A 16,799-nucleotide genomic window follows, 5' to 3' on the forward strand; every position below is an offset into this window, starting at 1 on the left:
ATCTCTGGTTTAGGAGAGAGGTTCAGCCCACCCGTGGTTTAGGAGAGAGGTTCAGCTCATCTCTGGTTTAGGAGAGAGGTTCAGCTCATCTCTGGTTTAGGAGAGAGGTTCAGCTCATCTCTGGTTTAGGAGAGAGGTTCAGCTCATCTCTGGTTTAGGAGAGAGGTTCAGCCCACCCGTGGTTTAGGAGAGAGGTTCAGCTCATCTCTGGTTTAGGAGAGAGGTTCAGCTCATCTCTGGTTTAGGAGAGAGGTTCAGCTCATCTCTGGTTTAGGAGAGAGGTTCAGCTCATCTCTGGTTTAGGAGAGAGGTTCAGCTCATCTCTGGTTTAGGAGAGAGGTTCAGCTCATCTCTGGTTTAGGAGAGAGGTTCAGCTCATCTCTGGTTTAAGAGAGAAGTTCAGCCCACCCGTGGTTTAGGAGAGAGGTTCAGCTCATCTCTGGTTTAAGAGAGAAGTTCAGCCCACCTGTGGTTTAGGAGAGAGGTTCAGCTCATCTCTGGTTTAGGAGAGAGGTTCCGCTCATCTCTGGTTTAGGAGAGAGGTTCAGCTCATCTCTGGTTTAGGAGAGAGGTTCAGCCCACCCGTGTTTTAGGAGGGAGATTCAGCCCGTCGCCCGTTCCAGTTTTGTGCTGCACCAGCCCGGTTCGGTTTGCTGCCGTGGGGTGGGAGGGGCCGGGGCCCCCCTGTGTAGTCTGGGTGGTGCCGCCTTCAACGCCGGCTGCTCTGGGAGACTTGAGGAGAGAGGGGTCGCGGTGTGCACAGCTTGGTGCTGCTGTTCGTGGTCTGGGAGCGGCTGGACGCAGTTTGATTGACGCCTGCAGTGCCCCTGGGACGCACCTTCCCTCCAATCTGCCCCGGAGCTGCTCCGAGGTCCCGCACGGTGTTCTGGCCTGAGTTGGTACCGGGGTTTGTACTGTGTGATGGGGGCTTTGGCGCTTGCACTGCCAGTTGCCCGGTTGCTTGTCCGTGGCTACGCTGCTGAACCGGCACTGAGAGGGGCCAGCGCTGGCCGGGCATGGGGCCAGCGCAGGGTCACAGGGCGGTTTGGGTTGGAGGGACCTTCCCGGCTCCCCGGTCCCCTGCCATGACAGGGACATTGCACCAGCTCAGGCTGCTCAGAGCCCCGTCCAGCCTGGCCTGGGGTGTCCCCAGGGACAGGACAGTGCCATGCTGGAGCATCCCACGTGGCCAGAAGTGCAGGAAGGAGCCTCTGTCCCAGGAGGTTTTCCAGCCCGGTTGGTTGTTCCCGCCGGACGTGGTGACGCTGTCCTGCCATGCTGCCTGTCACCGCGCTGGTGGCACAGGCACCGCTGCCGTCTGGGACCGTGTTCACCCTGACGAGCAGAGGCAAGGCCTGCGGCTGGTTGAAGTCGCGAGGTCCAGAGGCCCCGTGTTGGATGTCTGGCTTCATCACTGGCTTTTCTTTTTGTGTGGCTCTTGTTTGGCAAGAATGGGGCAGAGCATTGGTGGGAGCAGCCAGACCCTACCAGTGACCCCGAGCCAGCTGCATTTGTCTGTATGGGAAGTGGCTTGCATACTGGTACCAGTTTAACTTGTATTTCCATAGTTACGCTCAGCTGGAGAGTCCTCCGCCAAGGCACCGGTTTGTGCGACGGAGCACAGCTTGGTGCCTTGTGTTCCTTACGGACTGAGCTGCTGCGGTGGCACGGGCCTCACGGGCACCCCGAGCACAGGGTCGGTTCTGCTGGGCCTCACGGGTACCCCGAGCACAGGGTCGGTTCTGCTGGGCCTCACGGGTACCCCGAGCACAGGGTCGGTTCTGCTGGGCCTCACGGGCACCCCGAGCACAGGGTCGGTTCTGCTGGGCCTCACGGGCACCCCGAGCACAGGGTCGGTTCTGCTGGGCCTCACGGGTACCCCGAGCACAGGGTCGGTTCTGCTGGGCCTCACGGGTACCCCGAGCACAGGGTCGGTTCTGCTGGGCGTCACGGGTACCCCGAGCACAGGGTCGGTTCTGCTGGGCCTCACGGGTACCCCGAGCACAGGGTCGGTTCTGCTGGGCCTCACGGGCACCCCGAGCACAGGGTCGGTTCTGCTGGGCCTCACGGGTACCCTGAGCACAGGGGCTGGTTCCGCCCAGCACAGGGGCTGGTTCCGCCCAGCACAGGGGCTGGTTCTCCCCAGCTCAGGGGCTGGTTCTCCCCAGCTCAGGGGCTGGTTCTCCCCAGCACAGGGGCTGGTTCCGCCCAGCACAGGGGCTGGTTCCACCCAGCACAGGGGCTGGTTCCGCCCAGCACAGGGGCTGGTTCCACCCAGCACAGGGGCTGGTTCCGCCCAGCACAGGGGCTGGTTCTCCCCAGCTCAGGGGCTGGTTCCCCCCAGCACAGGGGCTGGTTCCGCCCAGCACAGGGGCTGGTTCCCCCCAGCACAGGGGCTGGTTCCCCCCAGCACAGGGGCTGGTTCCCCCCAGCACAGGGGCGGGTTCCCCCCAGCACAGGGGCTGGTTCCCCCCAGCCCGGCCATGTCTGGGGTTGTTCCGCGGGTCTGGAGGGGTTTCCAGCCCAGCCGCTGGTGCCCAGGGTGGTTCCTGCTCCAGCACAGAGCAGCACAGCGTTACGGGTCCCTGCCCCTCTTTGGGGACGGATGCTCACCACGCGAGCTTTCGGGGATGTGAGAGGTTTTCTGACCGCTCTGGCTGTCCCTCCAGATTCAAGAATGCCGTGTCGGTGCCGATAGCCTCCCTGCTCCCTTCTCCCTCTTTCTGCGGGGTGTAGCGCAACCCGTGTCATTCCAGGCTTCTGCTCTCTCTTTCAGGACGCGCACAACTGCATCCCCGAGCTGGACAGTGAAACAGCCATGTTCTCGGTCTACGACGGACACGGAGGTAACTGCGTCCCCCCCTCTCACCAGGGCCCTTCAGGGCTGCTCCGGCAGTGTCTGTCTGTCCTTGGGAATCGGGCTCCTCTTGGGACACGTTTCCTTTGGTAGATATCATGAGCTAAGGTTCCGAACCTTCCTCGGGGTTCCCAGGGGGAAGGTCATGGGTTAACAGGAAATCGAAATGAGATTTGTGTTCTGTCTTTGAAACCTTCTGGAATGGCTGTTTTTGTGGTGGATGAGCTGCACGGGGTCGCCGCAGCGGTGACTACGTGAGCTCAGGCCGAAGGTCGGGTCTGGCCGGTGTGCTCTGGTGGCTGCAGAGCCGCTTGGCGGGGAGGAGGCAGGTGGTTCCCGGACAGCCTCCCGGCCCGCGCACGGGCTGCAACCGTTCACCTTACCCGTGCTCGAGCCTTCTTGGGGGACGCTTCGGGAATTTGTCTGATTGCGTTTTAAACCAGATTTATGTGTTTCGTGTTTATTTGTGTAGGATCTTTTGTATAGAACTTAATTTATTATTTGAAAAAAGGCTTTGACCTAAATCCGCTGCCTGAAAATTTCGCGGCAGTGCCCCCAGCGCCCTCGAGGAGTTAGTGAGTAATCACTGCGTGAGCACGCCTCACTTTCAGCGGTTTGGGCTCGGTGTCCTTTCCTCCAGTGCGAAGAGCCCTGGACTCGTCTCTGCTGCGCAGGGGTCTGTGTGCTCAAACACCGGCGTTTGTTGTATGAAACACACGTGGCGCCGAGGGTCGCGCTGGGGACTCCGCGCAGGCGGTGAGGCGCCGGGCCGTGCCGTGGGCCCCGCCGCCCCGGTTGCGCTCGTCCCGGGTCTGCGCCTCTGCCCGCGTCCAGGCTGCACACACACCCTGAGTTTGTTCTCACATGAGTGCTGCTGCTTTATTCTCTGTTCTTTTTGTAACGGTTCCTAACGACGCGTTGGCCGTTTTGATGTAAAGCTGACATTTCGGAACTCTGTCTCCAGTTTCTTCCAGATCTTTCCTAAGCAGTAACAGACGGTTTTGAGTCCATCCAATGTACACATGGAGGTTCTTGTTTTTATCGATGAGGAATCTCATCTGCCAGTATCACGTGAAATCACAAGATCTTGCTCGTGACGCTTCATTTTGTAAGTTATGTTAGTGTTGATGACCCGGGATGATCCGTCGCTTCCCACTGCCCTCTTTTCCAGGTGGTTTGTGTAGGGGTTGAGCACCGCGAGTCTCCGAGGAGCCGCGGCCATCCCCGTCCTGGAACCCTCTGCTCCTCTCACACCTGGCTCCTTCTCCGGGGCAGCTGCTGTGGAAAACACTTGTTGGTGTATTTGAAAGCTCCTTGGAGATCTGTATGGGGTAGATTGACTAAACCGCCCTCTCGTCCTGCTCGAGGACCCTCTGAGCACACACTGGCCAGTTAGTGACGTTCTCTGCGTGTTTGACCTCTGCCCATCCCACTGTGTGTGTCCACGGGCCTGCTAATTCCGTTTATTGCCGTTTCTGCAGCGTGCTGTGTTCACGTGCCGGGTGTGCTGGTCTGGAGCGCTGTGAGCTCAGGTTCCACCCTCTCCGAGGGTGTGCTGGAGCAACCCCCCCTACCCACCCGTTCAAACGTCTCCGCCTGATGGAACTTTGGGTCCCTGTTAGGCATCTGCTTACTAACTCAAATCCTAACCGGCCCGCTACTTGCCGCACGTTACGCTGCAGACAGCGCCCTAGCCTTCTCATCTGTCGCGCGTACGTGCCGGAACGTACAATACGGCTGGCTAATCCGAAACCTCCACGCAAACGGAGCCTCATTTTTCTTCATCTGTGTCCACCTACGCATCGGACGAGGACTTTACCATGGCTCTTACCTTTACAAGGAAACTTGAAATACAGGAGTCATCCTCCTACTGACCCTCATGGCCACAGCCTTCGTAGGATACGTCCTGCCCTGAGGAGCCACAGTCATTACCAGTCTGTTCTCAGCTGTTCCCTACATCGGCCAAACCCTCGTCGCATGAGCCTGAGGTGGATTCTCAGTAGATAACCCCACATTAACACGATTTTTCACCCTTCGCTTCCTCCTTTCTTTCATAATTGCAGGCCTCACCATTATCCACCTCACCTTCCTACGTGAATCAGGCTCAAATAACCCACTAGGCATTTCTTCCAACTGCGATAAAATTCCATTCCACCCTTACTTCTCCCTAAAAGACATCCTCGGCTTCATGCTAATACTCCTTCCTCTAATATCCCTGGCCCTATTCTCCCCCAACCTTTTAGGAGACCCAGAAAATTTTACACCCGCAAACCCACTACTTGCACCTGCTCATATTAAACCAGAATGATACTTTCTATTCGCATACGCCATCCTACGCCCTATCCCCAACAAACTAGGACACCAAGGACAAGCCGTTCCATTACTTTCCCAGGGACAGAGGTGGGGCTGACCGGTCTGACCTCCCCTCCCCCTCCGCTCGCCCTCCCCTCCCCCTCCGCTCGCCCTCCCCTCCCCCTCCGCTCGCCCTCCGCTCCCGTGCGCCTCAGCCGCTGCTTTTCGTCTCCCTGTCAGCGGGGTCCCCACTGACACGCGCTCCCCTTTCCGGAGGTCAACGCTGTCACAGCGAGGTCTCCTTTCTCCTCCTCCCAGGGTGTCCCATTTGAACACAGCCCTGTTGTGGTTCCCCCGGTCTGCATGCGGAGCGATGGGTCTCTCGCCTCTCGCTGTCTCAGGGTGCGACTTCAGGTCCTAAAACTTTTCCTCTTTTGGCATAGTATTCCAGTCCATAGCGATCCTGTGGTATTTGTTGTTAGCTAGCTTATTTGACTCTGAGCTTGCTTTATTTTACATTCTAACGGTGTGTATGTGCCCAAATCCAGAGCAAATCTGGAGTGGGATCTGCGCTCAGCCCTGTGAGGATGAGGTGGGGTGGGTTCGTGCGTGTACGTGTGCTGGGAAGGATCTGAGGTAGGAACCTGTGTCTTCGGAGGCCCTTTTGCTGCCCGTGCCCGTGCTCACACGTGTCCGGATGCGGCCGACCCTGCCGGGTGTCCGGCAGCCTTGCAGAGTGCCCATGCAACCCCCCCCGGTCCCCTGTTCCACCGGATGTGGCTCCTGCCACAGACCTGGACCAGACGCAGCTCCGTGAGCGGCGCCCGGCCGTGCAGAGACGCGCTCCGAGACCGAGCTGCTGCGCTGCGCCTTCTGCCCGTCTGTCGCGCGCCCTCGGAACTCCGTGCCTCTTCCACAAACAAAAGCACTCCCTTGCTATAATTTTTTAGGAACACAGAAGTACGCATTCTGGAGAATCCTCCAGACATTTATTTTTCACTGAATTCAGAGCTACACGTTACATATTTCACTTTAGCCTGCTGCCGTACGCCCATGGGAGCAGCTCAGTGACCAGCGGCACCGTGTGCTCCTGCCCTGGTGTCCCAGGAGCACCCCGCAGAGCGTTCGGATCTGCCGGCCGCTTTCCTACCGCGGTGCAGCACCGCGCCCTCGTCGTGCCGGCAGGCACGCTGCCCCGAGCAGCCCCGCGCGCCCCGGCTCGTCGGCCCATCTGGAAGAACCGTCGCTGTTGTCATTCGCTGCTCTATCCGTAATTTTCTCGTAGGAATTGTGTTTTGGCTCTTTGATCAGGATGTTGCAGCGTGGTCTGGAGGCAGACCGTCAGGAACACAGACAAACAGCTTCCGACGCGGTTCCTTGTCCAGTTGGTAGCTGGCAGCTCTTTGTCCTATTCAGCATGTGCTGTCTTGAAAGTTTAACTTCTTAAACAGACTGCTCTCTTCTATACATATACAGATACGTAAGCTATATATAGTATATTATTAGAATATGTATGCAAGTTATATACCTTACCTAAATCTGTTGCATCAGTGTGTTTAGTTTCATTACCCCAAATCGTGGTATCTTTGAGAGCGGGTGTTGAGCTGGATTGGCAAGACCTGGTTCCATGTCAATGGACCTTAACTGTCTGTCCTTTTCATTTGTGATCTGCACAGGCTGCCGGTCACTTCTCCTCCTGCCGGGCCAGCTTGGTGTTGATCGCCTTTAGTTGCAATGCAGGGGTCCCTCCTGGTGTCCCTCAGGTCGCTGTTCTGACAGCGCGGTCAGGACAGAGCTCCGGCGCTTTGCTTGGGTCCGCAGCGCCGATGTTTGCGCAGCGCTGTTCTAACGGCGGCTGGTTGGCGAGGTTTCTGTTCCCTGTCGGTGGCACTTGATCCCCTTCTGCAGCCGTGTTTGAAGAGTCCCTTGTCTGCTGATTCTGTGTGTCTCTCAACTCCCGCCACCCCTTCGCTCCCCACCGCGTGCCCTCGGCCTCTGGCGTCGCTGCGCTGATGGTGGCAGCGTCACCCGCTCGCGCTTCGCCCTCAGCTCCTGCTCCACTTGCAGAGCTGCGCCCCGTGTGCGGCGCGTCCCCCCTCCCCGCGCGTCCCCCCTCCCCACGCGTCCCCCCTCCCCGCGCGTCCCCCCTCCCCGCGCGTCCCCCCTCCCCACGCGTCCCCCCTCCCCGCGCGTCCCCCCTCCCCGCGCGTCCCCCCTCCCCGCGCGTCCCCCCTCCCCGCACGTCCCCCCTCCCCGCGTGTCCCTCTCCGCGTGTGTCTGTGTGTCCCCTCCCCTCTTGGTGGCAGAGCAGGGAGCTGGGTTGCGCGGGCAGGGCGGTGGGTGCAGACGACGCCCCCGCTCTCTCCCGGCCAGCCGTACACCGGACAAGGCTGTCGGGCTGCTCAGGTGAGATTTCCCGTGGTGAACCCGTGCTGACTCCTGGGCCCCCTCCTTTCCACGCAGAACGGCTGTTCCGCCGCTCTCCCCGGTGAGGTGGGGCTCGCTAGGCTGTGGTTTTCTGGGTCGCCCTTCGTGCCCTTTTGAGGACTGGGGCGGCGTTGGCTTTCTTCCAGTGCTCAGGCACCTCTCCTGGTCTCCACAGCCTTTCAAAGGTGCTGGAGAGCGGTTTAGCAGCCACGTCGGCTGCCTCTGCACTCGCGGGTGCGTCCCGTGGGGCCCACGCGTTTGTGGCTGTCAGATTTGTGTCACCCGTCTCTAGCCTGATCCTGCTTGGCCGAGGGCAAGTCTTCCTTTCGCCAGACGTTCTCACATCCAGTCTGGGATCCTCGTTACTCTTTGTGCCGATGACGCTCTCAGAGTGAGCTCGTGCCGACCAAATGCTTCCCTTTCCTCTGCTTGTTTGTCCCCGCGCTTACGTGCAAACCAGAGCTTTCTAGGCAGGACGGGCCTAAGCAGTTGGCCTGAGTGCCCACACGGGCCCGTTCCCTGCCAGGAGGCTCGTGGCCGTGGCCAGAGCTGGTGGAGGTTTGCTGGGTCCGCAGCGCGTCCCGCTGTGCTGGAGCTGTCGGGAGCTCCCAGCGCTGTCGCTGCCTGTCCCACGCTGGGTTCGTTCTGCTTTGTGTCCCAGGGTTTGCTGAGGAGCTCAGTGTGTTTGCCTCGGGCAGGACCAGCCTCTTTAACCGACTCTGCTCTCTTTCAGGAGAAGAAGTTGCCCTGTACTGTGCCAAGTATCTCCCTGAAATAATCAAAGACCAGAAGGCGTACAAGGAAGGCAAGCTGCAGAAGGTGAGCGTCTCGCTCTGCCCTGAGCACCGACGCAGGGGAGGCCCTGGCTTAGGTAGCGAACTCCTGCGCAGGGCCCTGCCCCTCCGAGGTCTGTCTGTGTGGCCTCTGTTGCGCTTGCCCTCCTCGTTTCTAGGAGCTGATTGGTGTTGATTGCATTTTCAAAGACAAACTTCCTTCTGTTTTCCAGCTTTCTTTTATTTTCCCCTCTTTTGAGTTTTCAGACTGGTTCCGGTCAGAGGCGTGGGCTGTCTCTCGGGGTGGTGTTGGTGGGTTGTTCTTGTGGGCAGGGGTAGCTCTAGTTGAGGAGGTTCATGTCCCGTTCCCACCAGGCGACCCCCTGCTGCAGTTCTCCCCGGCACTGATTTCCGACGGGACGTGGCTGTCCCTGGGGGATCTGCGGAGCCTGCGGGAGGGGACGGCCACGGACACCCGGGCTGGGGACAGCCTAGAAAGCGAACTGGAACCAGTTTGTGGCTCGTGCTCATGCTGAAGCACCCCAGTATCGTGTTTCCTCTATCCCATGACCTGGAGGATGCGGCCGAGCGTCCCCTCGGTGACACAGAGCCGGGACAGGGGTGGTGCCGCTCAGCAGTGCAGAGGGGTCTGGAGAGGCTGGAGGAACGGGGGCGGGAACGCGTGAGGCTCGGCCAGGGAAAGCGCAAAGTCCTGCCTGGGAGGAACCACCCCGGAGCGCCAGCGCGTGCCGGGGCTGCTGGTGGACACCGAGCTGACCGCGAACCAGCAGCGTGCCCTCGCCGCCAAGGTGGCGAATGGTGTCCTGGGCTGCGCGAGTGTTATCAGGAGGGGCATGGAGGGGACGGTCCTTCCCCCTGCTCAGTGCTGGGCCCAGCGCTGGGCTCCCTGGTACAGGAGGGACATGGACAGACTGGAGAGAGCCCAGCGAGGGACTGGGGGAACTGGGGCTGCTCAGCCTGGAGCAGGGATGGGGATGGGGATGGGATGGGATAGGGTGGGATGGGGTGGGATCCAGGTGTGGAAGCCCCTGCCAGAGGGAGGGCAGAAGTAGCCAAGCTCTGCCAGGGGTGCCCAGAGATGGGACCAGAGGCCATAGGCACAAACAAGCCCTGGGTGGGTTCCTCTGAACATCGGGAAACGCTCTTTCAGTGTGAGGGTGACCCAGGGACAGGCTGCCCAGGGCCATGCTGGGGTCCCCATCCCTGGAGCTCCTCAGGAGCCGCCTGGGCACGGCCCTGGGCAGCAGCTCTGGGTGTCCCTGCTGGAGCAGGGGCTGGACAAGGTGACCCCAGCGGTCCCCGCCATCCTCAGCTGTTCTGCGATTCCGTGTGCCGCGCGGTCTGAAGAGATGCGATTGCCCAGCGTGAGACACAGGCGGCCTGCGGGGATGGTGAACTGTGCACGCTCTCATGTCTGTGTTCATACGTAGGCCCTGGAAGATGCTTTCTTAGCCATAGATGCCAAGCTCACCACTGAGGAGGTGATTAAAGAGCTCTCTCAGATGGCTGGGCGACCCCAGGAGGATGAAGACGAGAAGGAGAAAGTTGCTGATGAAGATGATGGTAAGTCAGATGCCACCAAACAGACCAGATAGGAGCGGCAGGACAGGGACGGGACCAGCTGGGCCAGGTCCCTTCAGCAGAAGGTTTCTGTCCGAAGTCCGAGTTATCTCATCTGGAGTTGAAGGGCCAGCCCCGCGCTGTGTGAATTCCGATCCCCTGGGTACCGTGATCCTGGAGTAAGAAACTGCTCGGTTGCAGTTTTCCGTGGGGCCGGTCCATGGGGCACGGAGTCCTGGGTGTGTGAGGAGCCTCCCGGCTGTGGAGCGGTGATGTCCCGGCTGTGGAGCGGTGATGTCCAGCTGTGGAGCGGTGGTGTCCAGCTGTGGAGCGGTGGTGTCCGGCTGTGGAGCGGTGATGTCCAGCTGTGGAGCGGTGGTGTCCGGCTGTGGAGCGGTGGTGTCCCGGCTGTGGAGCGGTGGTGTCCGGCTGTGGAGCGGTGGTGTCCGGCTGTGGAGCGGTGGTGTCCCGGCTGTGGAGCGGTGGTGTCCCGGCTGTGGAGCGGTGATGTCCAGCTGTGGAGCGGTGGTGTCCAGCTGTGGAGCGGTGGTGTCCGGCTGTGGAGCGGTGATGTCCAGCTGTGGAGCGGTGGTGTCCGGCTGTGGAGCGGTGGTGTCCCGGCTGTGGAGCGGTGGTGTCCGGCTGTGGAGCGGTGGTGTCCGGCTGTGGAGCGGTGGTGTCCAGCTGTGGAGCGGTGGTGTCCGGCTGTGGAGCGGTGGTGTCCGGCTGTGGAGCGGTGGTGTCCCGGCTGTGGAGCGGTGATGTCCCGGCTGTGGAGCGGTGGTGTCCGGCTGCGGAGCGGTGGTGTCCGGCTGCGGAGCGGTGGTGTCCAGCTGTGGAGCGGTGATGTCCGGCTGTGGAGCGGTGATGTCCCGGCTGTGGAGCGGTGATGTCCCGGCTGTGGAGCGGTGGTGTCCGGCTGCGGAGCGGTGGTGTCCAGCTGTGGAGCGGTGGTGTCCGGCTGTGGAGCGGTGATGTCCAGCTGTGGAGCGGTGGTGTCCGGCTGTGGAGCGGTGGTGTCCCGGCTGTGGAGCGGTGGTGTCCGGCTGTGGAGCGGTGGTGTCCGGCTGTGGAGCGGTGGTGTCCGGCTGTGGAGCGGTGATGTCCAGCTGTGGAGCGGTGGTGTCCGGCTGTGGAGCGGTGGTGTCCCGGCTGTGGAGCGGTGATGTCCCGGCTGTGGAGCGGTGGTGTCCCGGCTGTGGAGCGGTGGTGTCCAGCTGTGGAGCGGTGATGTCCCGGCTGTGGAGCGGTGGTGTCCAGCTGTGGAGCGGTGATGTCCCAGCTGTGGAGCGGTGGTGTCCCGGCTGTGGAGCGGTGGTGTCCCGGCTGTGGAGCGGTGGTGTCCCGGCTGTGGAGCGGTGGTGTCCCAGCTGTGGAGCGGTGGTGTCCGGCTGTGGAGCGGTGATGTCCCAGCTGTGGAGCGGTGATGTCCCGGCTGTGGAGCGGTGGTGTCCCGGCTGTGGAGCGGTGGTGTCCCGGCTGTGGAGCGGTGGTGTCCGGCTGTGGAGCGGTGATGTCCCAGCTGTGGAGCGGTGATGTCCCGGCTGTGGAGCGGTGGTGTCCCAGCTGTGGAGCGGTGGTGTCCCAGCTGTGGAGCGGTGGTGTCCGGCTGCGGAGCGGTGGTGTCCCGGCTGTGGAGCGGTGATGTCCCAGCTGTGGAGCGGTGGTGTCCCGGCTGCGGGGCGGTGGTGTCCGGCTGTGGAGCGGTGGTGTCCGGCTGTGGAGCGGTGGTGTCCGGCTGCGGAGCGGTGGTGTCCGGCTGCGGAGCGGTGGTGTCCGGCTGCGGGGCGGTGATGTCCCGGCTGCGGAGCGGTGGTGTCCGGCTGCGGAGCGGTGGTGTCCGGCTGCGGAGCGGTGGTGTCCCGGCTGCGGAGCGGTGGTGTCCCGGCTGCGGGGCGGTGGTGTCCGGCTGCGGAGCGGTGGTGTCCCGGCTGCGGAGCGGTGGTGTCCCGGCTGCGGAGCGGTGGTGTCCGGCTGCGGAGCGGTGGTGTCCGGCTGCGGAGCGGTGATGTCCCGGCTGCGGAGCGGTGATGTCCCAGCTGTGGAGCGGTGGTGTCCCGGCTGTGGAGCGGTGGTGTCCCGGCTGTGGAGCGGTGGTGTCCCAGCTGTGGAGCGGTGGTGTCCCAGCTGTGGAGCGGTGATGTCCCGGCTGTGGAGCGGTGGTGTCCCGGCTGTGGAGCGGTGGTGTCCAGCTGCGGAGCGGTGGTGTCCGGCTGCGGAGCGGTGGTGTCCCGGCTGTGGAGCGGTGATGTCCCAGCTGTGGAGCGGTGGTGTCCCGGCTGCGGGGCGGTGGTGTCCAGCTGCGGAGCGGTGGTGTCCGGCTGTGGAGCGGTGGTGTCCGGCTGCGGAGCGGTGGTGTCCGGCTGCGGGGCGGTGATGTCCCGGCTGCGGAGCGGTGGTGTCCGGCTGCGGAGCGGTGGTGTCCGGCTGCGGAGCGGTGGTGTCCCGGCTGCGGAGCGGTGGTGTCCCGGCTGCGGGGCGGTGGTGTCCGGCTGCGGAGCGGTGGTGTCCCGGCTGCGGAGCGGTGGTGTCCCGGCTGCGGAGCGGTGGTGTCCGGCTGCGGAGCGGTGGTGTCCGGCTGCGGAGCGGTGATGTCCCGGCTGTGGAGCGGTGATGTCCCAGCTGTGGAGCGGTGGTGTCCGGCTGTGGAGCGGTGGTGTCCCGGCTGTGGAGCGGTGGTGTCCCAGCTGTGGAGCGGTGGTGTCCGGCTGTGGAGCGGTGATGTCCCAGCTGTGGAGCGGTGATGTCCCGGCTGTGGAGCGGTGGTGTCCCGGCTGTGGAGCGGTGGTGTCCCGGCTGTGGAGCGGTGATGTCCCAGCTGTGGAGCGGTGGTGTCCGGCTGCGGAGCGGTGGTGTCCGGCTGCGGAGCGGTGGTGTCCGGCTGCGGAGCGGTGATGTCCCGGCTGTGGAGCGGTGATGTCCCAGCTGTGGAGCGGTGGTGTCCGGCTGTGGAGCGGTGGTGTCCCGGCTGTGGAGCGGTGGTGTCCGGCTGTGGAGCGGTGATGTCCCAGCTGTGGAGCGGTGATGTCCCGGCTGTGGAGCGGTGGTGTCCCGGCTGTGGAGCGGTGGTGTCCCGGCTGTGGAGCGGTGATGTCCCAGCTGTGGAGCGGTGGTGTCCCAGCTGTGGAGCGGTGGTGTCCCAGCTGTGGAGCGGTGGTGTCCGGCTGCGGAGCGGTGGTGTCCCGGCTGTGGAGCGGTGATGTCCCAGCTGTGGAGCGGTGGTGTCCCGGCTGTGGGGCGGTGGTGTCCAGCTGCGGAGCGGTGGTGTCCGGCTGTGGAGCGGTGGTGTCCGGCTGCGGAGCGGTGGTGTCCGGCTGTGGGGCGGTGATGTCCCGGCTGCGGAGCGGTGGTGTCCGGCTGCGGAGCGGTGGTGTCCCGGCTGCGGAGCGGTGGTGTCCCGGCTGCGGGGCGGTGGTGTCCGGCTGCGGAGCGGTGGTGTCCCGGCTGCGGAGCGGTGGTGTCCGGCTGCGGAGCGGTGGTGTCCGGCTGCGGAGCGGTGGTGTCCCGGCTGCGGAGCGGTGGTGTCCCGGCTGCGGGGCGGCGGTGTCCCGGCTGTGGAGCGGCGGTGTCCCGGCTGTGGAGCGGCGGTGTCCCGGCTGCGGAGCGGCGGTGTCCCGGCTGCGGGGCGGTGATGTCCCGGCTGTGGGGCGGTGGTGTCCCGGCTGCGGGGCGGTGGTGTCCCGGCTGCGGAGCGGTGGTGTCCCGGCTGCGGAGCGGTGGTGTCCCGGCTGCGGAGCGGTGGTGTCCCGGCTGTGGGGCGGTGGTGTCCCGGCTGTGGGGCGGTGCTGTATGTCCGGCTGTGGAGTGGTGATGTCCGTCCGTCTGTGGGGCGATGATGTATGTCCAGCTATGGGGCGGCGGTGTCCGGCTGTGGGGCGGTGGCGTCCCGGCTGCGGGTGGGACAGGAGCTCTGGTCTCCAGCGGTTCTGAGCGTGCTGCTCCACCAGCAGCGGGATCCCAGCGCACAGTCCGTGCGCTCTCGGCTCAGGGTGGGCTCGCTGGCCTCGGGGCTGGTGTGACGTGATTCTGTCACCCTGAGCGCTGTGTGCTCTGGAAATGCTGGGTTGTTTGCCCTCATTTTCCAGCTGACAGGGACAAAGTGGGTTGTGGTTTGTTTGGCTGGGTTATCTTCTTTTTGCCCTGTACTTCCAGGAGTATTTGGGGTATGGGCGTTTCTTTTCCTTTTGGGATTAATTAGCAAAGAGAATTATAACCAAGGGTATGTCAGGAGGGAAATGGTTGTCTTTAGCTCACAGTTTAGGGCAAGCCGTCCCGGTTTCTGCCCAGCGTCCCCCTCGGGAGGTGCTGATCCCTGCCTGAGCTATTCTGTGCTGTCACAGCTGCTCAGGATCAACCCCTGAACCAAACCTTGTTCCCAGTTGCAGCATTAATGGGCAAATCCACCCGTGGAAGGGGCCGCTCTGCTTCCCACGCGGCCTCGGACCAGCCTGCGCGTGTTCCATGTGCGGCGCTCTGCCGCCCAGCCTCACGGCCACGCAACGGCTCTGTGCTGCTTCAGGGCACCCTGGGGCCTTTCTGAGCCTGGCTTAAACCATCCGCAGCACAGACCTGCTGTGCTGAGCCCGGCTTAGACCGTCTGCAGCAGGAGCTGCTGTGCTGAGCCTGGCTTAGACCCTTTGCAGCTGGAACTGCTGTGCTGAGCCTGGCTTAGACCCTGTGCAGCAGGGACCTGCTGTGCTGAGCCTGGCTTAGACCCTGTGAGGCAGGGACCTGCTGTGCTGAGCCTGGCTTAGACCCCGTGCAGCAGGGATCTGCTGCGCTGAGCCTGGCTTTGACCCTCTGCAGCAGGGACCTGCTGCGCTGAGCCTGGCTTAGACCCTGTGCAGCAGGGACCTGCTGTGCTGAGCCTGGCTTAGACCCCGTGCAGCAGGGATATGCTGTGCTGAGCCTGGCTTAGACCCCGTGCAGCAGGGATCTGCTGCGCTGAGCCTGGCTTAGACCCTGTGCAGCAGGGATCTGCTGTGCTGAGCCTGGCTTAGACCCTGTGCAGCAGGGATCTGCTGTGCTGAGCCTGGCTTAGACCCCGTGCAGCAGGGATCTGCTGCGCTGAGCCTGGCTTAGACCCTGTGCAGCAGGGATCTGCTGTGCTGAGCCTGGCTTAGACCCTGTGCAGCAGGGATCTGCTGTGCTGAGCCTGGCTTAGACCCTGTGCAGCAGGAGCTGCTGTGCTGAGCCTGGCTTAGACCCCGTGCAGCAGGGATCTGCTGTGCTGAGCCTGGCTTAGACCCTGTGCAGCAGGGACCTGCTGTGCTGAGCCTGGCTTAGACCCTGTGCAGCAGGGACCTGCTGTGCTGAGCCTGGCTTAGACCCTGTGCAGCAGGAGCTGCTGTGTTGAGCCTGGCTTAGACCCTGTGCAGCAGGAGCTGCTGTGCTGAGCCTGGCTTAGACCCTGTGCAGCAGGGACCTGCTGTGCTGAGCCTGGCTTTGACCCTCTGCAGCAGGGACCTGCTGTGCTGAGCCTGGCTTAGACCCCGTGCAGCAGGAGCTGCTGCGCTGAGCCTGGCTTAGACCCTGTGCAGCAGGAGCTGCTGCGCTGAGCCTGGCTTAGACCCCGTGCAGCAGGAGCTGCTGCGCTGAGCCTGGCTTAGACCCCGTGCAGCAGGGATCTGCTGTGCTGAGCCTGGCTTAGACCCCGTGCAGCAGGAGCTGCTGCGCTGAGCCTGGCTTAGATCCCGTGCAGCAGGAGCTGCTGCGCTGAGCCTGGCTTAGACCCCGTGCAGCAGGAGCTGCTGCGCTGAGCCTGGCTTAGACCCTGTGCAGCAGGGATCTGCTGTGCTGAGCCTGGCTTAGACCCTGTGCAGCAGAGAGCTGCTGTGCTGAGCCTGGCTTAGACCCTGTGCAGCAGGGATCTGCTGCGCTGAGCCTGGCTTAGACCCCGTGCAGCAGGGATCTGCTGCGCTGAGCCTGGCTTAGACCCTGTGCAGCAGGCATCTGCTGTGCTGAGCCTGGCTTAGACCCCGTGCAGCAGGGATCTGCTGCGCTGAGCCTGGCTTAGACCCTGTGCAGCAGGGATCTGCTGTGCTGAGCCTGGCTTAAACCCTGTGCAGCAGGGATCAGCTGTGCTGAGCCTGGCTTAGACCCTGTGCAGCAGGGACCTGCTGTGCTGAGCCTGGCTTAGATCCTGTGCAGCAGGATCTGCTGTGCTGAGCCTGGCTTAGACCCTGTGAGGCAGGGACCTGCTACGCTGAGCCTGGCTTAGACCCTGTGCAGCAGGGACCTGCTGTGCTGAGCCTGGCTTAGACCCTGTGCAGCAGGAGCTGCTGTGCTGAGCCTGGCTTAGACCCTGTGCAGCAGGGATCTGCTGTGCTGAGCCTGGCTTAGACCCTGTGCAGCAGGGATCTGCTGTGCTGAGCCTGGCTTAGACCCTGTGCAGCAGGGACCTGCTGTGCTGAGCCTGGCTTAGACCCCGTGCAGCAGGATCTGCTGTGCTGAGCCTGGCTTAGACCCCGTGCAGCAGGGATCTGCTGCGCTGAGCCTGGCTTAGACCCTGTGCAGCAGGGATCTGCTGTGCTGAGCCTGGCTTAGACCCCGTGCAGCAGGGACCTGCTGCGCTGAGCCTGGCTTAGACCCCGTGCAGCAGGAGCTGCTGCGCTGAGCCTGGCTTAGACCCCGTGCAGCAGGAGCTGCTGCGCTGAGCCTGGCTTAGACCCCATGCAGCAGGGACCTGCTGTGCTGAGCCTGGCTTAGACCCCGTGCAGCAGGAGCTGCTGTGCTGAGCCTGGATTAAACCCTGTGCAGCAGGGATCTGCTGTGCTGAGCCTGGCTTAGATCCTGTGCAGCAGGGACCTGCTGTGCTGAGCCTGGCTTAGACCCCGTGCAGCAGGATCTGCTGTGCTGAGCCTGGCTTA

At 62.9% G+C, this 16,799-nt stretch overlaps 1 protein-coding gene and 1 pseudogene across 2 annotated transcripts in view; both read left to right on the plus strand.

Moving 5' to 3' along the window:
• Nucleotides 1-16,799, plus strand: part of PPM1G (protein phosphatase, Mg2+/Mn2+ dependent 1G) — a 29,218-nt gene that overhangs the window by 6,896 nt on the left and 5,523 nt on the right. For both annotated transcript variants that reach the window (XM_065055347.1, XM_065055348.1), the window contains exons 2-4: nt 2,777-2,846; nt 8,310-8,395; nt 9,801-9,933. In XM_065055347.1, the coding sequence (XP_064911419.1) occupies nt 2,819-2,846; nt 8,310-8,395; nt 9,801-9,933 (247 nt within the window). In that variant the 5' untranslated portion in view covers nt 2,777-2,818. The remainder of the gene's footprint in view (nt 1-2,776; nt 2,847-8,309; nt 8,396-9,800; nt 9,934-16,799) is intronic.
• On the plus strand, nt 4,275-8,303 carry LOC135579224 (cytochrome b-like; annotated as a pseudogene).

Source organism: Columba livia, chromosome 3 (genome assembly GCF_036013475.1).
Source record: "Columba livia isolate bColLiv1 breed racing homer chromosome 3, bColLiv1.pat.W.v2, whole genome shotgun sequence".
Classification (NCBI taxonomy): Eukaryota; Metazoa; Chordata; class Aves; order Columbiformes; family Columbidae; genus Columba; species Columba livia.